Source organism: Girardinichthys multiradiatus, chromosome 10 (assembly GCF_021462225.1).
Source record: "Girardinichthys multiradiatus isolate DD_20200921_A chromosome 10, DD_fGirMul_XY1, whole genome shotgun sequence".
In the NCBI taxonomy this organism is placed as follows: domain Eukaryota; kingdom Metazoa; phylum Chordata; class Actinopteri; order Cyprinodontiformes; family Goodeidae; genus Girardinichthys; species Girardinichthys multiradiatus.
In genome coordinates this window covers 5355428-5374848 of record NC_061803.1, presented here as the reverse complement: position 1 = coordinate 5374848, position 19421 = coordinate 5355428, and the positions used below count along the sequence as shown (strand labels likewise).

At 40.1% G+C, this 19421-nt stretch overlaps 2 protein-coding genes across 5 annotated transcripts; both read right to left on the bottom strand.

The window, feature by feature from the left end:
• Positions 1-5083: 5083 nt before the first annotated feature.
• On the bottom strand, positions 5084-7847 carry LOC124874766 (cytochrome c oxidase subunit NDUFA4-like). The gene is made up of 4 exons (XM_047376279.1): positions 7632-7847; positions 5704-5792; positions 5537-5597; positions 5084-5361 (listed from the first exon to the last, which is right to left on the bottom strand). Exons 1-4 carry the CDS (start codon positions 7677-7679, stop codon positions 5305-5307), a joined length of 255 nt encoding a protein of 84 aa, XP_047232235.1. The 5' UTR covers positions 7680-7847; the 3' UTR covers positions 5084-5304.
• A 1231-nt stretch (positions 7848-9078) lies between these two features.
• Positions 9079-19421, bottom strand: LOC124875748 (glucocorticoid-induced transcript 1 protein-like). Of its 4 annotated transcripts, none has more exons than XM_047378120.1 (9): positions 18286-19421; positions 17943-18192; positions 16196-16341; positions 15429-15530; positions 15070-15186; positions 13433-13561; positions 13144-13312; positions 12868-13030; positions 9079-11465 (listed from the first exon to the last, which is right to left on the bottom strand). In XM_047378120.1, the coding sequence occupies exons 2-9, from the start codon at positions 18064-18066 to the stop codon at positions 11171-11173; spliced, it is 1245 nt and encodes a 414-aa protein (XP_047234076.1). In that variant the 5' UTR covers positions 18067-18192; positions 18286-19421; the 3' UTR covers positions 9079-11170. The 4 variants fall into 4 exon arrangements, with proteins under 4 accessions (XP_047234076.1, XP_047234078.1, XP_047234075.1 ...); XM_047378122.1 differs by lacking the exon at positions 18286-19421 and adding an exon at positions 17208-17270 and having other exon boundaries at positions 17943-18073; XM_047378119.1 differs by having other exon boundaries at positions 17943-19421.

Below are 19421 nucleotides of genomic sequence, written 5' to 3'. Positions count from 1 at the left end.
TGCTGCTTCTCTGTAGCCCAGGTCAAGTGCTTCTGCCGCTGTTTCTGGTTCAAAAGTGGCTTGACCTGGGGAATGCGGCACCTGTAGCCCATTTCCTGCACACGCCTGTGCATGGTGGCTCTGGATGTTTCTACTCCAGACTCAGTCCACTGCTTCCGCAGGTCCCCCAAGGTCTGGAATCGGCCCTTCTCCACAATCTTCCTCAGGGTCCGGTCACCTCTTCTCGTTGTGCAGCGTTTTCTGCCACACTTTTTCCTTCCCACAGACTTCCCACTGAGGTGCCTTGATACAGCACTCTGTGAACAGCCTATTTGTTCAGAAATTTCTTTCTGTGTCTTACCCTCTTGCTTGAGGGTGTCAATAGTGGCCTTCTGGACAGCAGTCAGGTCGGCAGTCTTACCCATGATTGGGGTTTTGAGTGATGAACCAGGCTGGGAGTTTTAAAGGCCTCAGGAATCTTTTGCAGGTGTTTAGAGTTAACTCGTTGATTCAGATGATTAGGTTCATAGCTCGTTTAGAGACCCTTTTAATGATATGCTAATTTTGTCAGATAAGAATTTTGGGTTTTCATGAGCTGTATGCCAAAATCATCCATATTAAGACAATAAAAGACCTGAAATATTTCAGTTATTGTGCAATGAAACTAAAATATATGAATGTTAAATTTTCATCATGACATTATGGAAAATAATTAACTTTATCACAATATGCTAATATTTTGAGAAGGACCTGTATATACTGAATAAAAAAGTGTGAAACAACTGAAAATATGTCTTATATTCTAGATTCTTCAAAGTAGTCACCTTTTGCTTTGATTACTGCTCCACACACTCTTGGCATTCTGTTGATGAGCTTCAAGAGGTAGTCACCTGAAATGGTATTCCAACAGTCTTGAAGGAGTTCCCAGAGATGCTTAGTACTTGTTGGCCCTTTTGCCTTCACTCTGCGGTCCAGCTCACCCCAAACCATCTCGATTGGGTTCAGGTCCGGTGACTGTGGAGGCCAGGTCATCCCCCCCATCACCCCATCACTCTCCTTCTTGGTCAAATAGCCCTTACACAACATGGAGGTGTGTTCGAGGTCATTGTCCTGTTGAAAAATAAATGATGGTCCAACTAAACGCAAACCGGATGGAATAGCATGCCGCTGCAAGATGCTGTGGTAGCCATGCTGGTTCAGTATGCCTTCAATTTTGAATAAATCCCCAACAGTGTCACCAGCAAAGCACCCCCACACCATCACACCTCCTCCTCCATGCTTCACGGTGGGAACCAGGCATGTAGAGTCCATCCGTTCACCTCTTCTGCGCCGCACAAAGACACGGTGGTTGGAACCAAAGATCTCAAACATGGACTCATCAGACTAAAGCACAGATTTCCACTGGTCTAATGTCCATTCCTTGTGTTCTTTAGCCCAAACAAGTCTCTTCTGCTTGTTGTCAGTCCTCAGCAGTGGTTTCCTAGCAGCTATTTTACCATGTTTTCCCAATTGTTCGGACTGACTGACCTTCATTTCTTAAAGTAATGATGGCCACTCGTTTTTCTTTACTTAGCTGCTTTTTTCTTGCCATAATACAAATTCTAACAGTCTATTCAGTAGAACTATCAGCTGTGTACTGTATCCACCTCCTGCACAACACAACTGATGGTCCCAACCCCATTTATAAGGCTTGAAATCCCACTTATTAAACTGTACATGTTTTCCTTTTTATATTCCTCTATTTCCTCTAAACGTTATATATCTATGCTTAATGTCTGTACACGGTGAGCGTGTGAAACTGAAGCCAGATTCTTTGTCTGTGCACAGAATCTAAGCCCATAAAGCTGATTCTGAGATCAAGGAAGTAATAGGTTAAGAGAGATATCCAGGTATTTCTCTCTTCCGCAACGCTCTCCAGTTCATTAAACAAGATTCATAGTTTCTTTCAGGCCTGAGGGACTGTACAGTTACTCCAGCAAGTGATGGGTCTTCCCTGGAGTATGACTCCTTATGATGGGGAGGAGCATCGCTCTTCTCTGAGCTCTCCCCTAGTGATGAAGCACCCATTGTATCTCTGTTTGAGCCCTGCCACCCTTAGAGATAGGGTGAGGAACTCCAACAAATAATCTCCAAACAAAGGCAGTCAGAAGCCATCTTGTTTAGATCATTGAACCACCTCAGCTGACTCCTTTCGATGCAGAGGAGCTGCGGCTCTACTCCGGGCTCCCTCTAGGATGACGGAGTACCTCACTGCTTATTTAAGGCTGACCCCGGCCACCCTGCGAGAAGAGCTTATTTCAGTCACTTTTAGCTGGATTTTAGTTTTTTTTAACAATGATTATGACCAAACCTTTAGATAGTTGATGGACCGGTTAATCTTCACATTTTTGTTCGGCTCTTTCTATTTGTCTATCCCAACAGAATGGAGCAATGCCTGCAATATAACGTTAGGTGTAATTTAATTTAGTTGTATTTAATTGTAATTGGATTGCATAATTTATTGCTATTCTGTTTAAATTCCTCCTTTAAAAGAGATTTTTAAATATTTGTGCAGGAGGTCCATTGTCTATACCCCCTTAATCATGCAGGGCTGCGAGGTTTAGGTAAAATAAAATGTAAAATTGTATAATAAAAGAAAAAAATTAACATCCAGGGACACATAAAAGCTATGAACATCTTTTCTTTTTAAAGATATTTTTTCGGCACTAGTGGCCTTTATTTTTCCATTTTTTGACAGTAGGTAGACAGGAAAGAGGGGTAGAGAGAGGGGGAAAGATTTGGTAAATGTCGCCGGGTCCGGGACTCGACAGCCGCCATTCGAAGACTGTAGCCTCTGTATATGGTCGCGCGCTTTCGCCCCTACACCACCAGCGCCGCCTGAACATCTTTTCTTAAGTAAATGTTATTGTTTAACCTATTTTTCATGCTTTGTCAAACAAAATGTGAAGAACTTGGTCCATCTGGGGTCCCGTAGAGGCTCATAATCCAAGTCTGCACCATAACATTTAATCAGCTCTTCTTAGGAACTCTGCAGAGTATTTTTGCCTGATATGACAGAAGCTGACTGAAGACCCAAAGCTGAAGTGAATGATGGTTGTGGTTTTAATTCAAGTGCAATCCTGCACTTGTTTACTATAGGTAAAGCTGTAATAAAACCAGAACCATTCAGGTAGACCAGTTTTCTGCTCAGCATACTGAATAAACACTAAACCCCAGATAGGAGATGAAGCTCTGCCTCAGGGTTTGTCACAGCAATGTTTTTCTTATAACAAAGTCAAGTCTTGCTTCACTTCCAGTTGCTCCTTGCCCCACTTTGGAGTGATATTTCCCAACTCCTATCAGTCTTTCAGGAGGATTCCGTCTGTTGTTAACTACGGTGCTGATTGATAGCATTTTGAAATAGTAATTCTCTGCTTGTGATAGATAAAAGTTTGCATTAAAAGTATCCAGCATTCACACCTCAGTACACAAATGTAAATATTAGTGTGAAAGCAGAGACAGTTTTACTTGGAGAAGGAACTGCTCCAAGCTTTACTTTGATTCTAATGAACTTTAAATATTTCCATGTAAACAATGTTAGTCTTTAATGGTTAGATGGTAATTACATCTCGTAAAACACAAATTATATTTGACAATGTTCTGTATACAGTTAAATATCTAGGGGTTTTAGATTGTTTTTAAAAAATGGATGTCCGGATATTCCCTCACTGTGCTTTTGAGTCACTTTCTGCACTGTTTTACACTTCTCTTTAGTATAACCACAAATACTGTTTGATTTTGAAAACTGAACACAGATTTGTTGAATAGATTTTTAATGATTCACATCTCTTATAAAGAATACAGAAGTCGGGCTGATCAGCTGGCATTGGTAAACCTTTGACAGATTTCGACACAGATTCTAAAGCATTCGAGTTGCATTTGAGTGCAAATAGAAAGTGGCATTTATTTGTTAAAGGTGATATGGCTCACTGCCGAGGGAGCCATTATGACAGAGGCGGGCAAGAACAGCTGAAAAAAGCTTTTCTGCTGCTGATCGTCATTTCCAGCGTAAACTCTAAGAAAATATGGCCATTCAGTGCTTCTGGCAATTGAAGTATTTATCTAATTCAAGATTCCTATTTGGAACTAAATCAAAGGGTTATTTCAGTAGTTTTTAAGAAGTGTGAACTGTGTTTCCTAAACTCTGGTTCAAAATACTAATAGCAAGATAAGTCAAATCTGATCTGCATTATTCTATGGGGAACAGTTAACCTTTAAACCATAGCATGAAATTTATGGAATTGTAATATTTTTAAAGAAATGACCAGCAAAACCTTGACAGGACTAGTTTACATTTAGTTAAAACCGAAAGTAAAAAATTATTTTTCTATTAATTAAAGAAAAGCTAACATTTCTTTTTTTGTGCCTAAATGGTACATTGGCCACGTAAGAAGGGGCTCGCTGCATTCAGCATTCATGCAGGAAACATTGTTGGCAAATGTGTTGGCTCTACAAGGGATATGTTAGAACTTAAAAATTGTCTTAATGGGAAATATCAACCAGAACATTTAGTTTTTAAAGCTATCTGGCTTGAAAGGATTGCGAAAACATCTTTAATGATGAAATCTGGTCAGTCCCGTCTGTCTTGGTTGTCTTCACACACCGATTCCATGTCTTTTGCTGAAATCTATACAGGGTTCTTACATACAGTTCAAATGTTTTGGTGCAGCAAATATAGCTTTTCAAAGCGGAAATTACCTAAAAAGATGTGAATAAATAAAAAATAAAAAAACATGAAAAAGACAAACTGACATACTCATGATTATATGATAAGGTGCCTTATGCCTAATGCGATGTCACCATGTATGTGTGGAAGCTTGTTTTGGGGAGGGTAAATTTTATCTTGATTAAATAATTATTTACCATTAAAAAAAAATAGAAAAAGAACAAACAGAAAAACTCACCTTGAAATGTTGTTCTGTTGGAGAAAAACTAAACCTAAAGTGAGTTTTGCTGATTTGAAAGAAAAATATGTGCCGTTGCTTTAATAGGCTAAGGCTGAACCCAAAGGCACAGTTCTGATAGAACTTAGATTATGTCAAAAATAAACATATTAACGAGAACAAGAATTTTGACTGTTTTAATAATATACAACACATCAGAGCAAAAAAAAAAAACTGAATTCATCAATAGGAAACAAGTGGTAGCCTGTTTTTATTCAAACTTCTATAGGTTTATGATCCCTTTCCCCTTTCCTACTCATTAATGTTAAATGACCAACATTACAGGTGTCTGCGTTTGGCAAGAAAGTGCATAAGCTCCACACATGGCTGTGATGACTCCGACTTAGAAATCTGGCCGGTCCTTCTTCAGTTTGGAGTAATCCATGTTCACTTTGAAAAACTGCATGGGCGAGAAAAATAGGGCAAATGTACTCAATCAGGGTGAGGAAGGCAACGTGGACTTTGACGGATGATAAGAGCAATGACATGGCTTGTGCTTTAACCTGACATGTAAACAAGTAATAACTGTTAACTAGACTGTGGGTTTTTTTGCATGCTGTGCTGAAGGCTCTTACTTTGTACTGCTGATTGTACTCCAGCTTGTTCCAGGGCTCTGGGTTGTTTTTGCGATCCCACCTGAAGACGAAATACCATAGAGGGTATCAGAGGTTAAAATATGCTGATTTATGAAAAACAAAGTGAGGGCTTACATCATCCTATATCAGGTGTCACAGATACTTACGAAACGTCAGGATTCTTCACAGCCAGTCTGGCCAAGTACAACATGCTCATCGTTGCTCCACCACCGATGAAGATGAAGAGGGGGATCAGCTGCAGGCCAAAAGCATTTATTGTGTTAAAACAAAAGCAGATAAGATGATAAGAAAGTCTTATAAAAATGAATGATTCTTATAAAAAATGTATAATAACCACCTGGAACATTTATACATGTTTTTTACATATACAGTGACTCTATGTTAAATTGCAGGTGTATTTGATGTAAACAAATGAGAGAAAAATACAATTTCCACCTTTACGTTTGCATACACCCTGTACAATTTAACCGAAAAACCATCAAAGCATCAGCCTTCTTGACAATACTTGCCCACTCTGCAAAAGTACTCCAGAACTATTAGATCATGAGGATATCTCTAGTCCACAACCCTCTTCAGGAGATCCCATAGATGTTCTGCCTGATGTAGCTATGGACTCTAGCTCTGTGGTTTTTACATATGCTTGGGCTTACAGTGATGCAGACTAATAAAATCCCAGATCATAATACTGCCAACCCCGTGTTTCACTCTAAAGTGAATTGTGGCCCAAAAAATAAGCTTGGTTTATTCCAGCCAGAGCACATTCTTCCACATAGCCATGTTTGCTTTGGAAGAAAAGACTCTTCTTCTGAATACAGGAGAATGTTGTTACATGTAAAACAACATGCTAGATATTTATGCAGCTTCAGAAAAATTAAAGCACTTCCAAAAAACAATGGCTGAAGCTGGTGTTGCACAACTGAAGGAGATCAAACTTCATGGATATTAACATTTCAACACCATCTGTGTCTTCGGCAGCTTCTTCAGTGTTGCTGTCCGACTCTTGGCTGCCTCCCCGACCAGTTTCAACGTAAAAGAAACTTCTACTATGTGACCTGTTTTAGTGATGTTAGGTGTGTACGCAAGAAGACTGAATGTTAAAATTAAATCAAAAGGTGCATTAGACAAAAACGCATTTGTATTTGCTTTTGTTTTTACAGATTTGTTTTTCAGTTGAGGTGGACGGTATATAGATCACATTAAAGGGTTTTTTAATTATCTATCATAGTTCCATTTTTCCCCTTCACAAAGACCTGGCATTTTAACAAAGGTGTGAATTCTTTTGAGATCCATTGAATCATATTATCAGGTTTAGATTTTGGATATTTGTTGTTGTTTTTTTTTTGGGGGGGGGGGATATTCAAACTGAGAATAATGGACCTTTTCACGATAAAATGTCCCAACCAGCAGAAACAAACTCGCACATGAGTGAGTCGCACACCAGCAGAGGACATAAACATCTCAGTGGTCTATTTATATGATCTCTGCCGCAAAGCAGCCTGTTTCACCCCGTCGTCCTTGGAAAAATAGACTTCAGTCAGGCCTGTATGGATATCATACGTGCTTTGGCGACCCCCATGCATGGCTGCAGTAATAATCCCCTCATCTGGATCTTTTCCCTCTAGAATATCGAGAATAGGCTAAATCTGGTAGATGTGGCTGCTGAGTGTGAAGCGCAGCCAATCCGAGAAGGTGAACAAGGGTATCAACGCGCTAAAAGAAAAAATAATGCAATGAAGATGTATTTACAAAAGGACGCAATAAAAAATAAAGCCAATTTGGATGTTTTGAATAAATCTAACGCATTATTTGTCGAGGAATTTGACACATGGAATAAACCATTTTCTGTCAAATTTAAGAGTTTAGTGTTGGTGGAATAAAACAGAATAGGGCGTTAATACATATGAATAGAAATAATCTTTTATATACTATTTAATAAGTGGTCGCCCTTCGCCTTATAATTTAGGGCATATTTTAGTCATCGGGAGCGCGCCTCCCTTTCAGAGCGCTCTGCAAAGACACGTTTCAATGTCAAGAAAGGATAATATGCACACAATGAAAATATGGCGTTACTTACAGATGGGTGGGTCTTGATTTGCTTCGCGACGACCGAGAACATGGACATGGTGGAGGGTCTTCTCCCAAAAACACTTTATGAGGTTTTGAAAAACTGCGGACAACACGCACAGCGCGGCTGCGGATCTTTTTTCTGCAGGCCTGAAAGCACGCTGCAGAGCTGGACACCCTGCTGCTGTCAGCCAATCCCTGCCGCATACGCCAAGCACCAGCGTTGACACCGGTCCGAGAGGCAAAGGGCTGAGGGCTCTTAAAGAAAAATCACCTGCTGCCCACACACCAGTGCGAGTCAGATGAAGACAAGAGAGCCTTGCTAAATTATCCACACTTCACGTTTTGTCAATCACATCAACACATTTAATGCATTTTATTGGGTTTCTGATGGAGAGCCACAATGTCTGGAGGTTTGGTGGCTCTTTGAAGCACAGACTCCAGCTACATTACCCATCTTGAATCCCCTAAAGTCCTGAAGGGGGTTCCAGTCACACTCCTCCTGATGATTATGCATCTTTTTTTAAACCCCTTTTTCCTTCCACTCAACTTTCTATTTATATACTCGGCCAAAAAGCTTTTTTATTGGTCTCGTGCAAGATTTGAATATTCTAAAGGTCACAATTTTCAAACTTCAGATAAATGTTTGAAATATAATCGCTTTGTGCAACTGAATTACTAATACAAATGAACTTTTCAGTTATATTGTACTTTACTGCAACGCACCTGTAAGCCCATCAATTACTTTGAGACTTGGTAAAGTCAAGGTGATGTTTAATGTTCTGTTCACAACAATCACAGGAAAGAAAGGCCTTTACTCTTATCTATTTGCATGCAGGGAGAGTGTGCAGAAAATGGGACCACAGCTCAGATTAAAGTACCCATACATTCTCCAAATCAAACATGGTGTCAAACATTTGTACCAAGTTAGTTCAGAAAAAAAGATTTGTTTGTAGTGCTTTCATTTTAAACATGATAAACTCTTGGGGGCATGTCATCAACGCTAATCCAGACCCCAACCACCCAAATCAAACAACAATGGTCTCAATGCTTTATTCTCTCCTTGTGATGGAAATTATTTTTTGCTCCACCATAATTTTGACAATGTAAAAGTATGAAAGTAAAAGCAAAGACGTTTAAATGACCTGTACACCTCAGCATCTTAAAAATTATGGCAACAAAAACTAAAATATTTGCAGCTGAAATGGAAAACAACTGAGATAAAAAAACTTCACTCAGGTGAGGAAAGCAGCAGAAATTACTAATTGGCATCAACATATGGTGCTCAAATTATCTGACCTTTGTGAATTCAAGTGCTCACATGGGCCACATACCAGCAGAGGGCACTAAGGAGTCAATTTCCTTATGCTTTGGGCCAGTCAATTATATTTACTCGTTTTCATTTTACATAAATACAGAAGAGACTACAAGTACTGGAGAAATGACACAGAACACAGTTTATGGTCACACTATATTTATGTGGACAGAACACAGAACCTGAGAGAACAGCACATTCCCAACATCCAAACAAAAGGAAACATTTTTGTGTCATATGGAAAACAAACGCTTCTATTCTCCTACATTTCTAAAAAATAAAAAGACACTGAAACTACATGTTAGTCAAAAGATCAATCAACTCTCCGCCTCCCTGCTCTCACACAACATCTTTCAGACATTAGAACTAAAAACATTTTTTAAAAAGGGGAGAAAAAAATAAACATCCTCTCCTGGAAGTGCATAAAACTCCACCCGATGATGAAATACCTGCCACGAACAAACACCAACAGAACTAAACTACAAGTAGCAGGAGTTTTTTTTTTTTTTAGCTTATGCTGCAGGTAACTGATAAAGACGTACAAAATACACTATACTACTCTGAAGATTTACAACGAAGTACAAACGTGAACGTAAAGAATTGCGACTCATAGGTAGCAGTTCAATTTGTGCAAACGTGTCTACCAGAAATGAAACTAGTTGATCGACTTGTCAGCTTGGCAGAACAAAAACATGTAAGCAAACAATTAAAGATGACGCATCTATACCACTAAAACTGGTTAGGTAGTCAACCAGGCTGTGAAACCTCAAAACTATAATATCAAGAATACACCTAGAAACATTGAAAAATAGAGTCTTTATCCACCAACTCATACAAAGTTTTTCACAAAAAACAATGAACTACCTTAAAGCAGGAATGCATGAGCTGAAGCTATTGGGTATAAATGATGCCCAACTCCAACAAAATGAAATTTCCCTTTAGTCTAGTATAATAAAAAATGCGATTTCATTGTCTTCTCTTGAATCAAGCAAAGATTACCAGGTGATTTGTCACGCACAAGCAACAGGTGCAGCATCGCGTTGCACATAAATATCTTTGAATACTTAATAAGCAAAAAAAAAAAACCATTTCAACAATAGCCAGGTGTTCTCATGAGAGCCTAGCCTCCTGACTTTTCGGACAAACATCGATAAACATGCCTGATATCATCAGTTCTTTGAAAAAAAAAAAAAACAGAAAAAAGGGAGGATCTAAGCAGGAAGTGAGCCGTCAGTCATCCAACAAAGCTTCAAAGTCAAAGCTCAGTTTCATGTGTTTTTTGGCCAGAACTTTCTTTGGATAATAAACCAATCGAACCTGATTTAAATGTGATGAGTTCTTGGGAACAAGAACTATAGCTTATAAGATCTTTCCTTTGGGTTAGAGTGGATCTCAAAAGAGTACACACCCCTGGTAAAATGAAAAAAGAAAATGAAATCCTGATAAACTCAAAAACTTTTTCCACTTTCAAAGCGACATGTTCTGACCAGTTGAACTGAAAAGAAAACATCTGTTAGAGGAAAAAGGTGTAGAACAAGAGCAGCAATAAACTGGTTCAATAAGTGTTCACACTCATTTTGATTTGATTACAGCATTCCAGAGCTACTTGCCATCAATTCTAGTGAATCTGTTCAACCTGAAATAAAGTCCTGCTGTCTAAGTGGGATTTTCCTGACATCTGTTAGCTAAAGCCAGGAGGATCATCGTACAAAGGTACCAGTCATAAGAAGGCTACAAATAAAATTCCGTAGCATTATTTATATGCCATGTCACTGGGAGAACAGTTCTCAACAGTTAGGAAAATATGGGACAACAGAGACACGGAAGGGGGCTCTGAGCTACTCCTTACAATCCGACTGATTTGGAGAACTTTCCCCAAATAGAGTGGGTCAATATAAGATGTTAAAAGGAAAGACTCCAACTAAAGAAAATCGACTGCTGTAGCTGAATCAAATGCTGCGAATGTTTTTCTAACTCAAGCAAAACAATTTCCGCATTAAAAGGTGGAGAAAGTTTGGAATTATTCATCACGGTCTCAGCTGTAGCATTTTACCAGGGGTGTTTACACTGCTGAGTCATTGCATGTATGTTATTCACCTCCAATGTTACTTATATCGGATTATTTTAGACCTGTAAGGAAGAAAAGCCCCTCCTAAAGAGCAGTTCAGACACACCTGTCCTGTCCAGCTAAACATCTGCATCACCATTTTCACAGAAAAGAGCTGCAGCTGTGATCAGAAGGCGAGGCCCTCTCCCGAAACGTCTCCCAGGACAGTGGAGGTTCCAGCAGGATCAGGAGAGGAAACCTGGTTTCCAGAGGAAGCCGTCAGGCAGGAGCTCGTTCCCTGGCTCGAACAGTTCCCGACGGGAGATACTGTGAGGCTCCGGAACAACAGCTCCATGGAAGGAAACAGGGGCTTCAGAAGGCTGACGGGGCAGAAGGCTGAGCCTCCATGGGGGGTGAAGTTCACCTTGTTGGGATCTGGGCAGGAGGAGACCAGGGCTTCCTTGTGTTGATGTGGAATACTGCTGGAGAAATTAAGATTTAGTCAAACTAATACTAAAAATAGGGTTTGGGTTCATAAATGCACAGATTACAAAAAAGTTCTGATACAATCAAGCAAGTCCAGTGTGCCTGAAAAAGAAGCTAAGTGTAGTCACTACAAGCTTAACCAATGATACACAGAGAGAAAACTACAATCAAGAGAAACAGGAATTAAACTGCAGCTTCACTTCCATTTCATAATTTTACACATAAGGGCTGCTACTATTCATAGATATCCAGACTCAACTTTACAGAGTTCAGAGTCGTTTTAAACAAAGTTAATTTTGCTGATTGAATGTTTTCATCAATATTTCTTTCTGGAAACAAGATGCTGAAGGGAGATGAAACCTCATCAGAGCTCTTATCTGTTGCATGGAAAGTGAGAGGAACTGGAAAACGAACCAATGAGATTTAATGTGGTTTAGTGTTAGAAAGCGAAAGACTGCATCCAGCATGAGGTGGAGGTTACCCATTTCTGATAGAGACTCTGCAGCTTATAGATATTGGAACAACGCAACAAAATGTCAGCAGTAAGAAACTAAAGAGATGGAACATTGAACTTGTCATGCAAAGCATGTGTGTAGGAGCCATTTTTTCACCCCGTGTGTGCCGCTAGCAGTCATCTTTTGTGTTTCTAAATGATTGTATAGAAGGTGAGAACATCTGACTAGGGACAGGTGTTGTTGGTCAGATGAACCAAACGTTTTGTGATCGCTGCGCTGTTGTGATTCATGTTGGTGAGCATCGATCGCTAAGATGAGCACCGATGCAGTTACTGAACTTTCCTCAATATCACAACGTTTGATTCTCAACAGAGGAATGCACTTTTTTTTGTTTAATGCCTCGTTTTAGAAATGCATTAAATGTTCCGTTTTCCCTCTCTTGTTCTTGTCTGCTACAGAAACGCTCAGATAACAGCAGAATGTAGAGAAAACGACAACATGTCAGACTGATTCAACCTCTCTAAATGCTGCAGAGAATGAAAGTGATTCAAACGAGCAGCAAACCAGGAGGAGCCCACTGCTGCTTGGACTGAGGACACAGGATGACGCCTCAACGCTGTTCAAGATGAGAGTTATGATTTTACAATGCTTGCATTCAAGCATCAACTATTATGCTAACATCTCAAACCACTTGGAAGGTAAAGCGCTGCCTCAACAAGAACATTTCATATGGTTTAAATTTGAATTCTTTTACGAGATTTTTTTAAAAGCTGTAGTTTTAAGCCATTTCCTGTTTTAATGACAATTTGAAACCTTCGTGCGTAAATAAAAATACAAAATGCCCACCCAGGTACAGAGCAATATTTCTCCTCAGGAATCACTGATCTTACTTCCTCTGAACCATACCAGAAAGGCTGTAGGACAGATGAAGGTAAAAAAGTACCTGAACTCCTCCCAGACTCGGACCTTCTCGCAGCCCTCTGGAGGCTCTCTCTGGAAGCAGCAACTTTTGTTGAGCCCTGGAGACGAGGAGATTTGTGGTGGCAGAGGCAACTCCGCCTCACTTTGAGAGGACGCTGGAGACAGATGACACTTCTCTGCCGAGCCTGAAATAAAGAGAAAAATTACTCACAAATAATTTTTTTGTTTCTTGCTTTATCAACAAGCAAGCAGAGGGTATATAAAAGGAGACTGTATAAAGTCAATCTAACAAACTAGCCTTGGTGAGGGTCCAGAGAAGTATCTAGAGAGTTAGGTCGAGGTGAGGAGCAGGGGGAGGAGCAGTTGGAGGAGGACGACAGGGGTGTGTTGGCACAGTCGCTTTGTGAGCTGCTCCTGCAGCTGTGCAGAGGGACAGGAGCACGGTGACCGTCTGGAACTTCTAGTAGCTGTTGAGATGGAAAACAAAATTAATCAGCCATCCCTGTTATTTTACTAAAAGAAAATACATGAAAGCTGTGAAATAGGGGTCAGGAAAACCCCATGTGTGGAGCATAGGAGATACCTACCCTGTGCTGTGGAGGTGGAGACTGACTGATGAACATGCCCTCCAGCTCCTGGTTGAGGCCCTCCACACTGCAGCGCAGTCGAGGGACCAGGGTAGACAGGGGAGAGAGTGGGATGGGAATGGGCCCAGTCTGAGGACACAAACATGTTCATCTGAATTTAGATTATCTTGCGATACAGAAAGGCCAAAATTTATATATTTTTTTTTTAGCTATGAAGCTTTGATTAACTGATCAGCAAGTGAGACCACCTACAGAAAGACTGGAGTTATGGCAGTTTGCTGCTCTAAAGCATACGGGTGTTAACAATGCCAAGAAGGAAAGTCATCAGCAACTCAGCAACGATCTTAAGAGAAGCAACTGTTGAAACCCTTTAAGCTGGGAAGGATGATAAGGCCATTTTCAATCAACGTTTAGCCCATAATTCAAGCTGTTCCAATAGCTGCTAAATCTTCTCAGAAGCGGACCAGCAGAACTTCCCCTCTCTAAAACAAATTTTATAGCACAACCTAGCAGTGTTTCCCCTAGGATTTTCTCTGTTTATGTGAAGTAAAGCAACCCACCCCACGTTTCATTTGAATGAGCGACAAAACTTCTGGAACTACACCAAAATGCACCAAGACCTGTTCAGAGAAAACCAAACCAGTATATCAGTGCAAGACGTCCATGTCAGGCACAGTGGTGGAGGAGTGATGACACCCCTTTGATTCCATAATCCCAGTTTCTCAGCTACATGACTGAGTGCTCACACAGCCCTTGATCGCGATCGCCTTGACGCATGGGTCAGAATGTGCTGTGTAAAGGGCGTTGCTGCACGTCTATTACACAACTATGACCTGAAAGGGGATAGTAAGAAAAAAACGTAGATAAAAGTTACAGATACCCAGAGCACTGGGTTTGAGAAAGCTGTTATAAAGTTCTAATTACACTTCCTCCCAAAAACGCGTTGCTTAATGTTTCTAACAGATCAACTGACTCTGCAGATCCGGTTAAAAAGAATTCATTGAACAAGAATCTACCTCTGCTGAGGACTTTGCAGATGAAGGGTAATGTTAACCTGTTTCCTCTTCGTTTCGTTTAGAACTTGTTGACAATTCAGTTCATGTTTTGTTTTTTTCGCAGATCCAAATAATCGAATGCAGACAGAAATAACAGAAATCGCCGTTCTCCTGCATCATAAACTAAACGCTATGCTGACTGCACACTGACTACTGTTATAACAGTGTGCTGTGATGCGTTTGGGTCTTTACCCTCTGTATGCCCTAAAAATGAACCGTGGAATGGTTCTGGAATGACTTTCCATTTGCTTCAGATTGCAATCCACTATAAACTATGAAGAATATTTTTTTAAACCACTGTGGTCACAAACCTCAAAAACCAAATGAAGCGAGCAACTACACAACACTACGAAATGACCAGCTGTGCTCAAAAGCAGAACTACGCATTACTTTCAGAGAAGCAGAAACACATGTGATGTACTGAACGTCCTGTTGCTTCAGTGTTTTATTTCATTCACTTCCTTTGAATAGTTGCAACGTGTTAATTTGCTATCGGCAATACATGTCTGGAAACAGACTGCCGTAAAGGAATATTATGAACCCTCTATGGGCCACTGTGTTTGTTTGATGATGGTAAAGTACCTGAGTTTCTCCTAGGCTACAGCTCCCAGGAGGATAACAACACTGACGATCTTTGTCATGCACCCCAGAGGCTGCAGGCCGGCTGCCCTGCTGCAGTTGTTGTTTTAGTTTAGCGATCTGCAAAATAACATCAGGTTACAGCATTTAGAGCTTTAATTCTGAATAAAAAGATACTCTGAAATGTCTGAAATATGTTGCAACCAGATGTATGTAGGGGATGGTTCAGATTTGGTGAGGCATGAATGAAAACAGGAAGTTTCCTACCAGCAGATGAGATCACTGCTCAGTAAAACAAAGACTTCCAAGCTCACCAAATGTGGCTGTTAGAAACCTGTTGAGGTATACAAGCAGAAACTGACCTCTCGCAGATGCTCAGTGCTGCCCCAGGATGCTGAACGTTTGTGGCTGCTGCTGTTGCTAGCTCGCCTGCGATGGGACTTGTCCACCCATGAGTTTGGGGTCTACAGATGATGAAAAGCAAGTTCTTTATGTAACTTACCCACGTTCAAGAAATCATCATTAACATTCTGGCCTAAAAGGTCACAAGTGACAAGAATAAATCACATTTACATAAAAATCTCTAGATCATATTACCACCAGTATCACACAGATCAGGCGGTTTTATTTTATTCTACACTTGACATTCAAACAGCTGACACCCACAGATATTCTTATTACACTACTGGAAGAGCAAAAGAGCCGAAGAAACTGAAAAACAGAGAAGGTGGAGGATGTGGGCAACCGAGGAGCAGTGGCGAGTGTCTGCACACACAGAGCAGAGAGGATGGGTGCAGCCAGAACAGCCTCATTAACTGACTTCAGTCCCTGTTCTCATGGCTGTGGTTCACACCATATAATAGCTGTGCAAGCACCGGACATTCACCCCCCTTCCTTCTACCCACTGTCTTTCAGCAACTCCTTTCTTTCTTTGCAAAAAACTGCAGGGTAATAAATACATACCATGACCCACCAACACCAACCTGCATATTCACACAGAGTGTTAATAAAATAAACTAAATGAGGAAACAATGATAAACTGCTGCATTCCATTCATTCCTCTGACAGAGGAACTCATTTTCAAACTCTCACACATTATTATTTCCACATTTCTCTATCTAGAGCTGACCTGGGTTGATTTGTCCTTGCAGGGTGGACTGCAATGGGCTTCTGGCTCCTTCGGCCAGTGTCCCTGCAGGTAAGGCCCGATGATGGCGTCCAGGGACATCGTCCGTCTCATGCCCGAGCTCAGCTGGTTCAGTTTGGCCTTTCCAGCTACAAATGTCACAGAAATACACAACACCTTTTATGAAAGGCAGATAAATGGCAGGAATTCATGTTTTCTTCTTAACAACCCAAAGTTATCACATTTCATGGTCTCTCTGAGGGGGAAGGAGTTTGATTTTGTAAGCGAATTGCAAAATGTTGATATTATTCTGGACAGTGAAGCAGTTAAATGTAATCTTCAATGATCGACACAGCCATCAGAACTTTTAAAAAAAAACCTGCTAATACTCCATCAATGTACCATTTTAGAGAAATACTGTGAAAAGTTATCAATTTTAAATATGCATGTCGCACATGGCTGTATGGGGCACAGGGTATAACGGTACTACCCCTCCTCCACCTGTTGCTGCACGCTGTCCTCTGAAAAAAAGCCACTAAACTTTGCGTGCACAAAGAAATGCTGATGTCTAGAAATAATTCCTGCCGTGATAAAAACAGTCAGGGCGTGAAAACTACAGAAACCCCACCCGTTCATGTTAGGCTGACGCCGTTTTAAAACTACAGTTGGCAAGATATTAGTGGCAACAGCTACGCTGCTGGCTGTGGTCTCTGCCTAGAAAGACAGTCTGACTAATTAACCAGCTATTATCAGTTTATTACATTCAAAATCTTACAAAATAAAGAACAGCTCTTATTCTATATTTGTGCATGGATTCAAAACTATAAATTGATGTTATTGGCATGGTATAGTATTATATACAAGAGCTGATTATCGCTTTTCTGTTTAAATAAAAAATGTGATTTTGATGTTTTGGTGTAAATACACTTATTTTAATAAGCATGTAGATATAGTGCTTCAAGCCCTACTGGATTAAAAACCAAATATATATATATTTTTTACACTACATGAATACCTTTAAGAAGTCAGCAACAGGTCAATAGGCTCAAGCTACTTTGGCATCAGACCCTTTCAGGAGCTAGAATGAAAGACCATCTCCACATCAGAAAACAAATTAAGTATTTATTTAGCAAAAAAAAAAAAAAAAGAAGCCAGTACAACCAGACTCAGTAAATATTACTCACTTCCTACTTGTTTACTTGATTAACACATACACTTAATATTCAAGTTTACTTAAAATGAAAAGCATCGCATTGACAGTAAAAGATATTTTGTTGAAAACTGTGTAACATCACAACATTGTTTTATAACTAATGTCCCTCACATTGTTTGTTAGAAGCATATTAGCGTTCCGTATATTTATATAACCTTATTTTCCCAATGTATTGTTAACACACAGCGATTTGAAACTACTTCACTATCCCAGCATTTAAGATCAAGAAATATAGATCATGTCCAGATTAGAGCTAAGTAAGTGACTAAAGAGAAAAATATTAGAAAACAATTTAAAGCACTAATTGCCTGGAGTAAACTTATTTTATAAAATCATTCATTTTACTGCATTGAGGTAGAAGAGGGTTCTTTGGGATAAAAATATTAAAGACTACTTAGGACGTTAAGGACTGACATCCTTCATAGCTGGATTATTTGAATACTTATTTTCATCGTCATTTTAAGTCTGAACCCTTAGCATGACAGGTTAGAAATGTTTAGTTTTCTATGCAGTGTTTAACAGGTGTTGAGTCCATACCTGACTTCCCATCCCTCCGGTTTGGTCGAGGTTTGCTGGCCAGCTTGAAGGGAACAGTCGCCTTGAGGGGCTGCAGACCCAGAGAGCCAGGCCGGGGATGTCCAGCTCCACTTCGGCCAGACATGTCTGCGTGAACCAACCTGGGACCAGCTTAAAATAATTACCTAAAAACTAGCAGCCCAGATTGAGAAGCTGTAATGGGGGGCCGCTGCTCGTAGCTTGGCTAATTCACCCACTGCAACTCTTCCTCCTGTAGTGATGATGATTAATCGAAACCGTTACAAACTTCTCTCCTGAACCGCACATCTAACACTTTCAAGTGAATTAAAGAGGTTTACTTCACCCAGCTCGACATAGAAACGTTTTATTGTGCAAACGCCTTCGCTGGTGATACTTTTTTTGTTGTTGCCTGTGTCGTTTGCGAGTTAGCAGCCTAGCAAACCAAAGTTTCTTTGTGAGGATGATGAGATATTTCACCCCTCTGTCGAACGAGGAAGCAGCTCCAGCTTCAAAAAAGTCACTCCACCCTCTTCAAAGCTCATTTAGAGGCTTGTTTCATTATGTTTCTTTCAGGCCGAGTTGTGTTTTGACGGCCTTGAAACTAGCTAAACCAGACGTGGTTGCCTTCCTCCTTCGGTGTTCTGGATTTAATGGCAAACTCCAAACACTTCCACCACAACCACGCTGGAGTGGATTTAATTATGCCAAACCAGGACCCAGCTCTAACTTCTGATTGGCTGGTGGGAACTCACTCTTGAACCCTATTGGTCAAACCCCCATCAATCCGTCAAACATCAAACAATAAAATGTACTGTCCCCGCCCCCAATTCATACGTCGCATCGACTGATTTACTGCGTTTAAAAGTCCTCCAAAATCCTTAATTACACCTTTTTAGGTTTGTAAAGTCGCAGTTTTACTAATGCCCACAACATTATACTAGACTATATAGCTATATAGATATAGATACACAGACTGCTTTTTGAAGTGCAGTAATTATAACTACTAATCACTTCTGCCATGATTTAAAGCTTCTAGCCATAATTTTCTGTAAAATCAACCAAATCCATTTAGAAATAGTTTTTCACCAGCAGAACACCATTTTATGGGCGTTGTTTCTGTATTTTGCGTAAACTATTATTTAATCAATATCCAATCTACTATGCAAATGCACTTCCAAGCACATATCTCTCTGGTGACATCACAGAAGGCACAAATGTTCCTTTTATTTGTATTTGGAAGTTGGATTCTATGAGTTTTCAGTTGGAAATACAAGAATGCCTCCAGATGTCAGAAAACTCACATTGAAAGCCAGAGGTAATCAGGCACATCTGAGTTCAACAACTAATATATCTGCCTTGCATACAAAACAGTGAGAGTTGGAGGACTAAACTATTAGCAACTCTGACAGTTTGGATCTCATTAAATCAGTGGCACAAATACAGGCTATACAACCTCTACTTGTGAACCTTTTGTTTTTG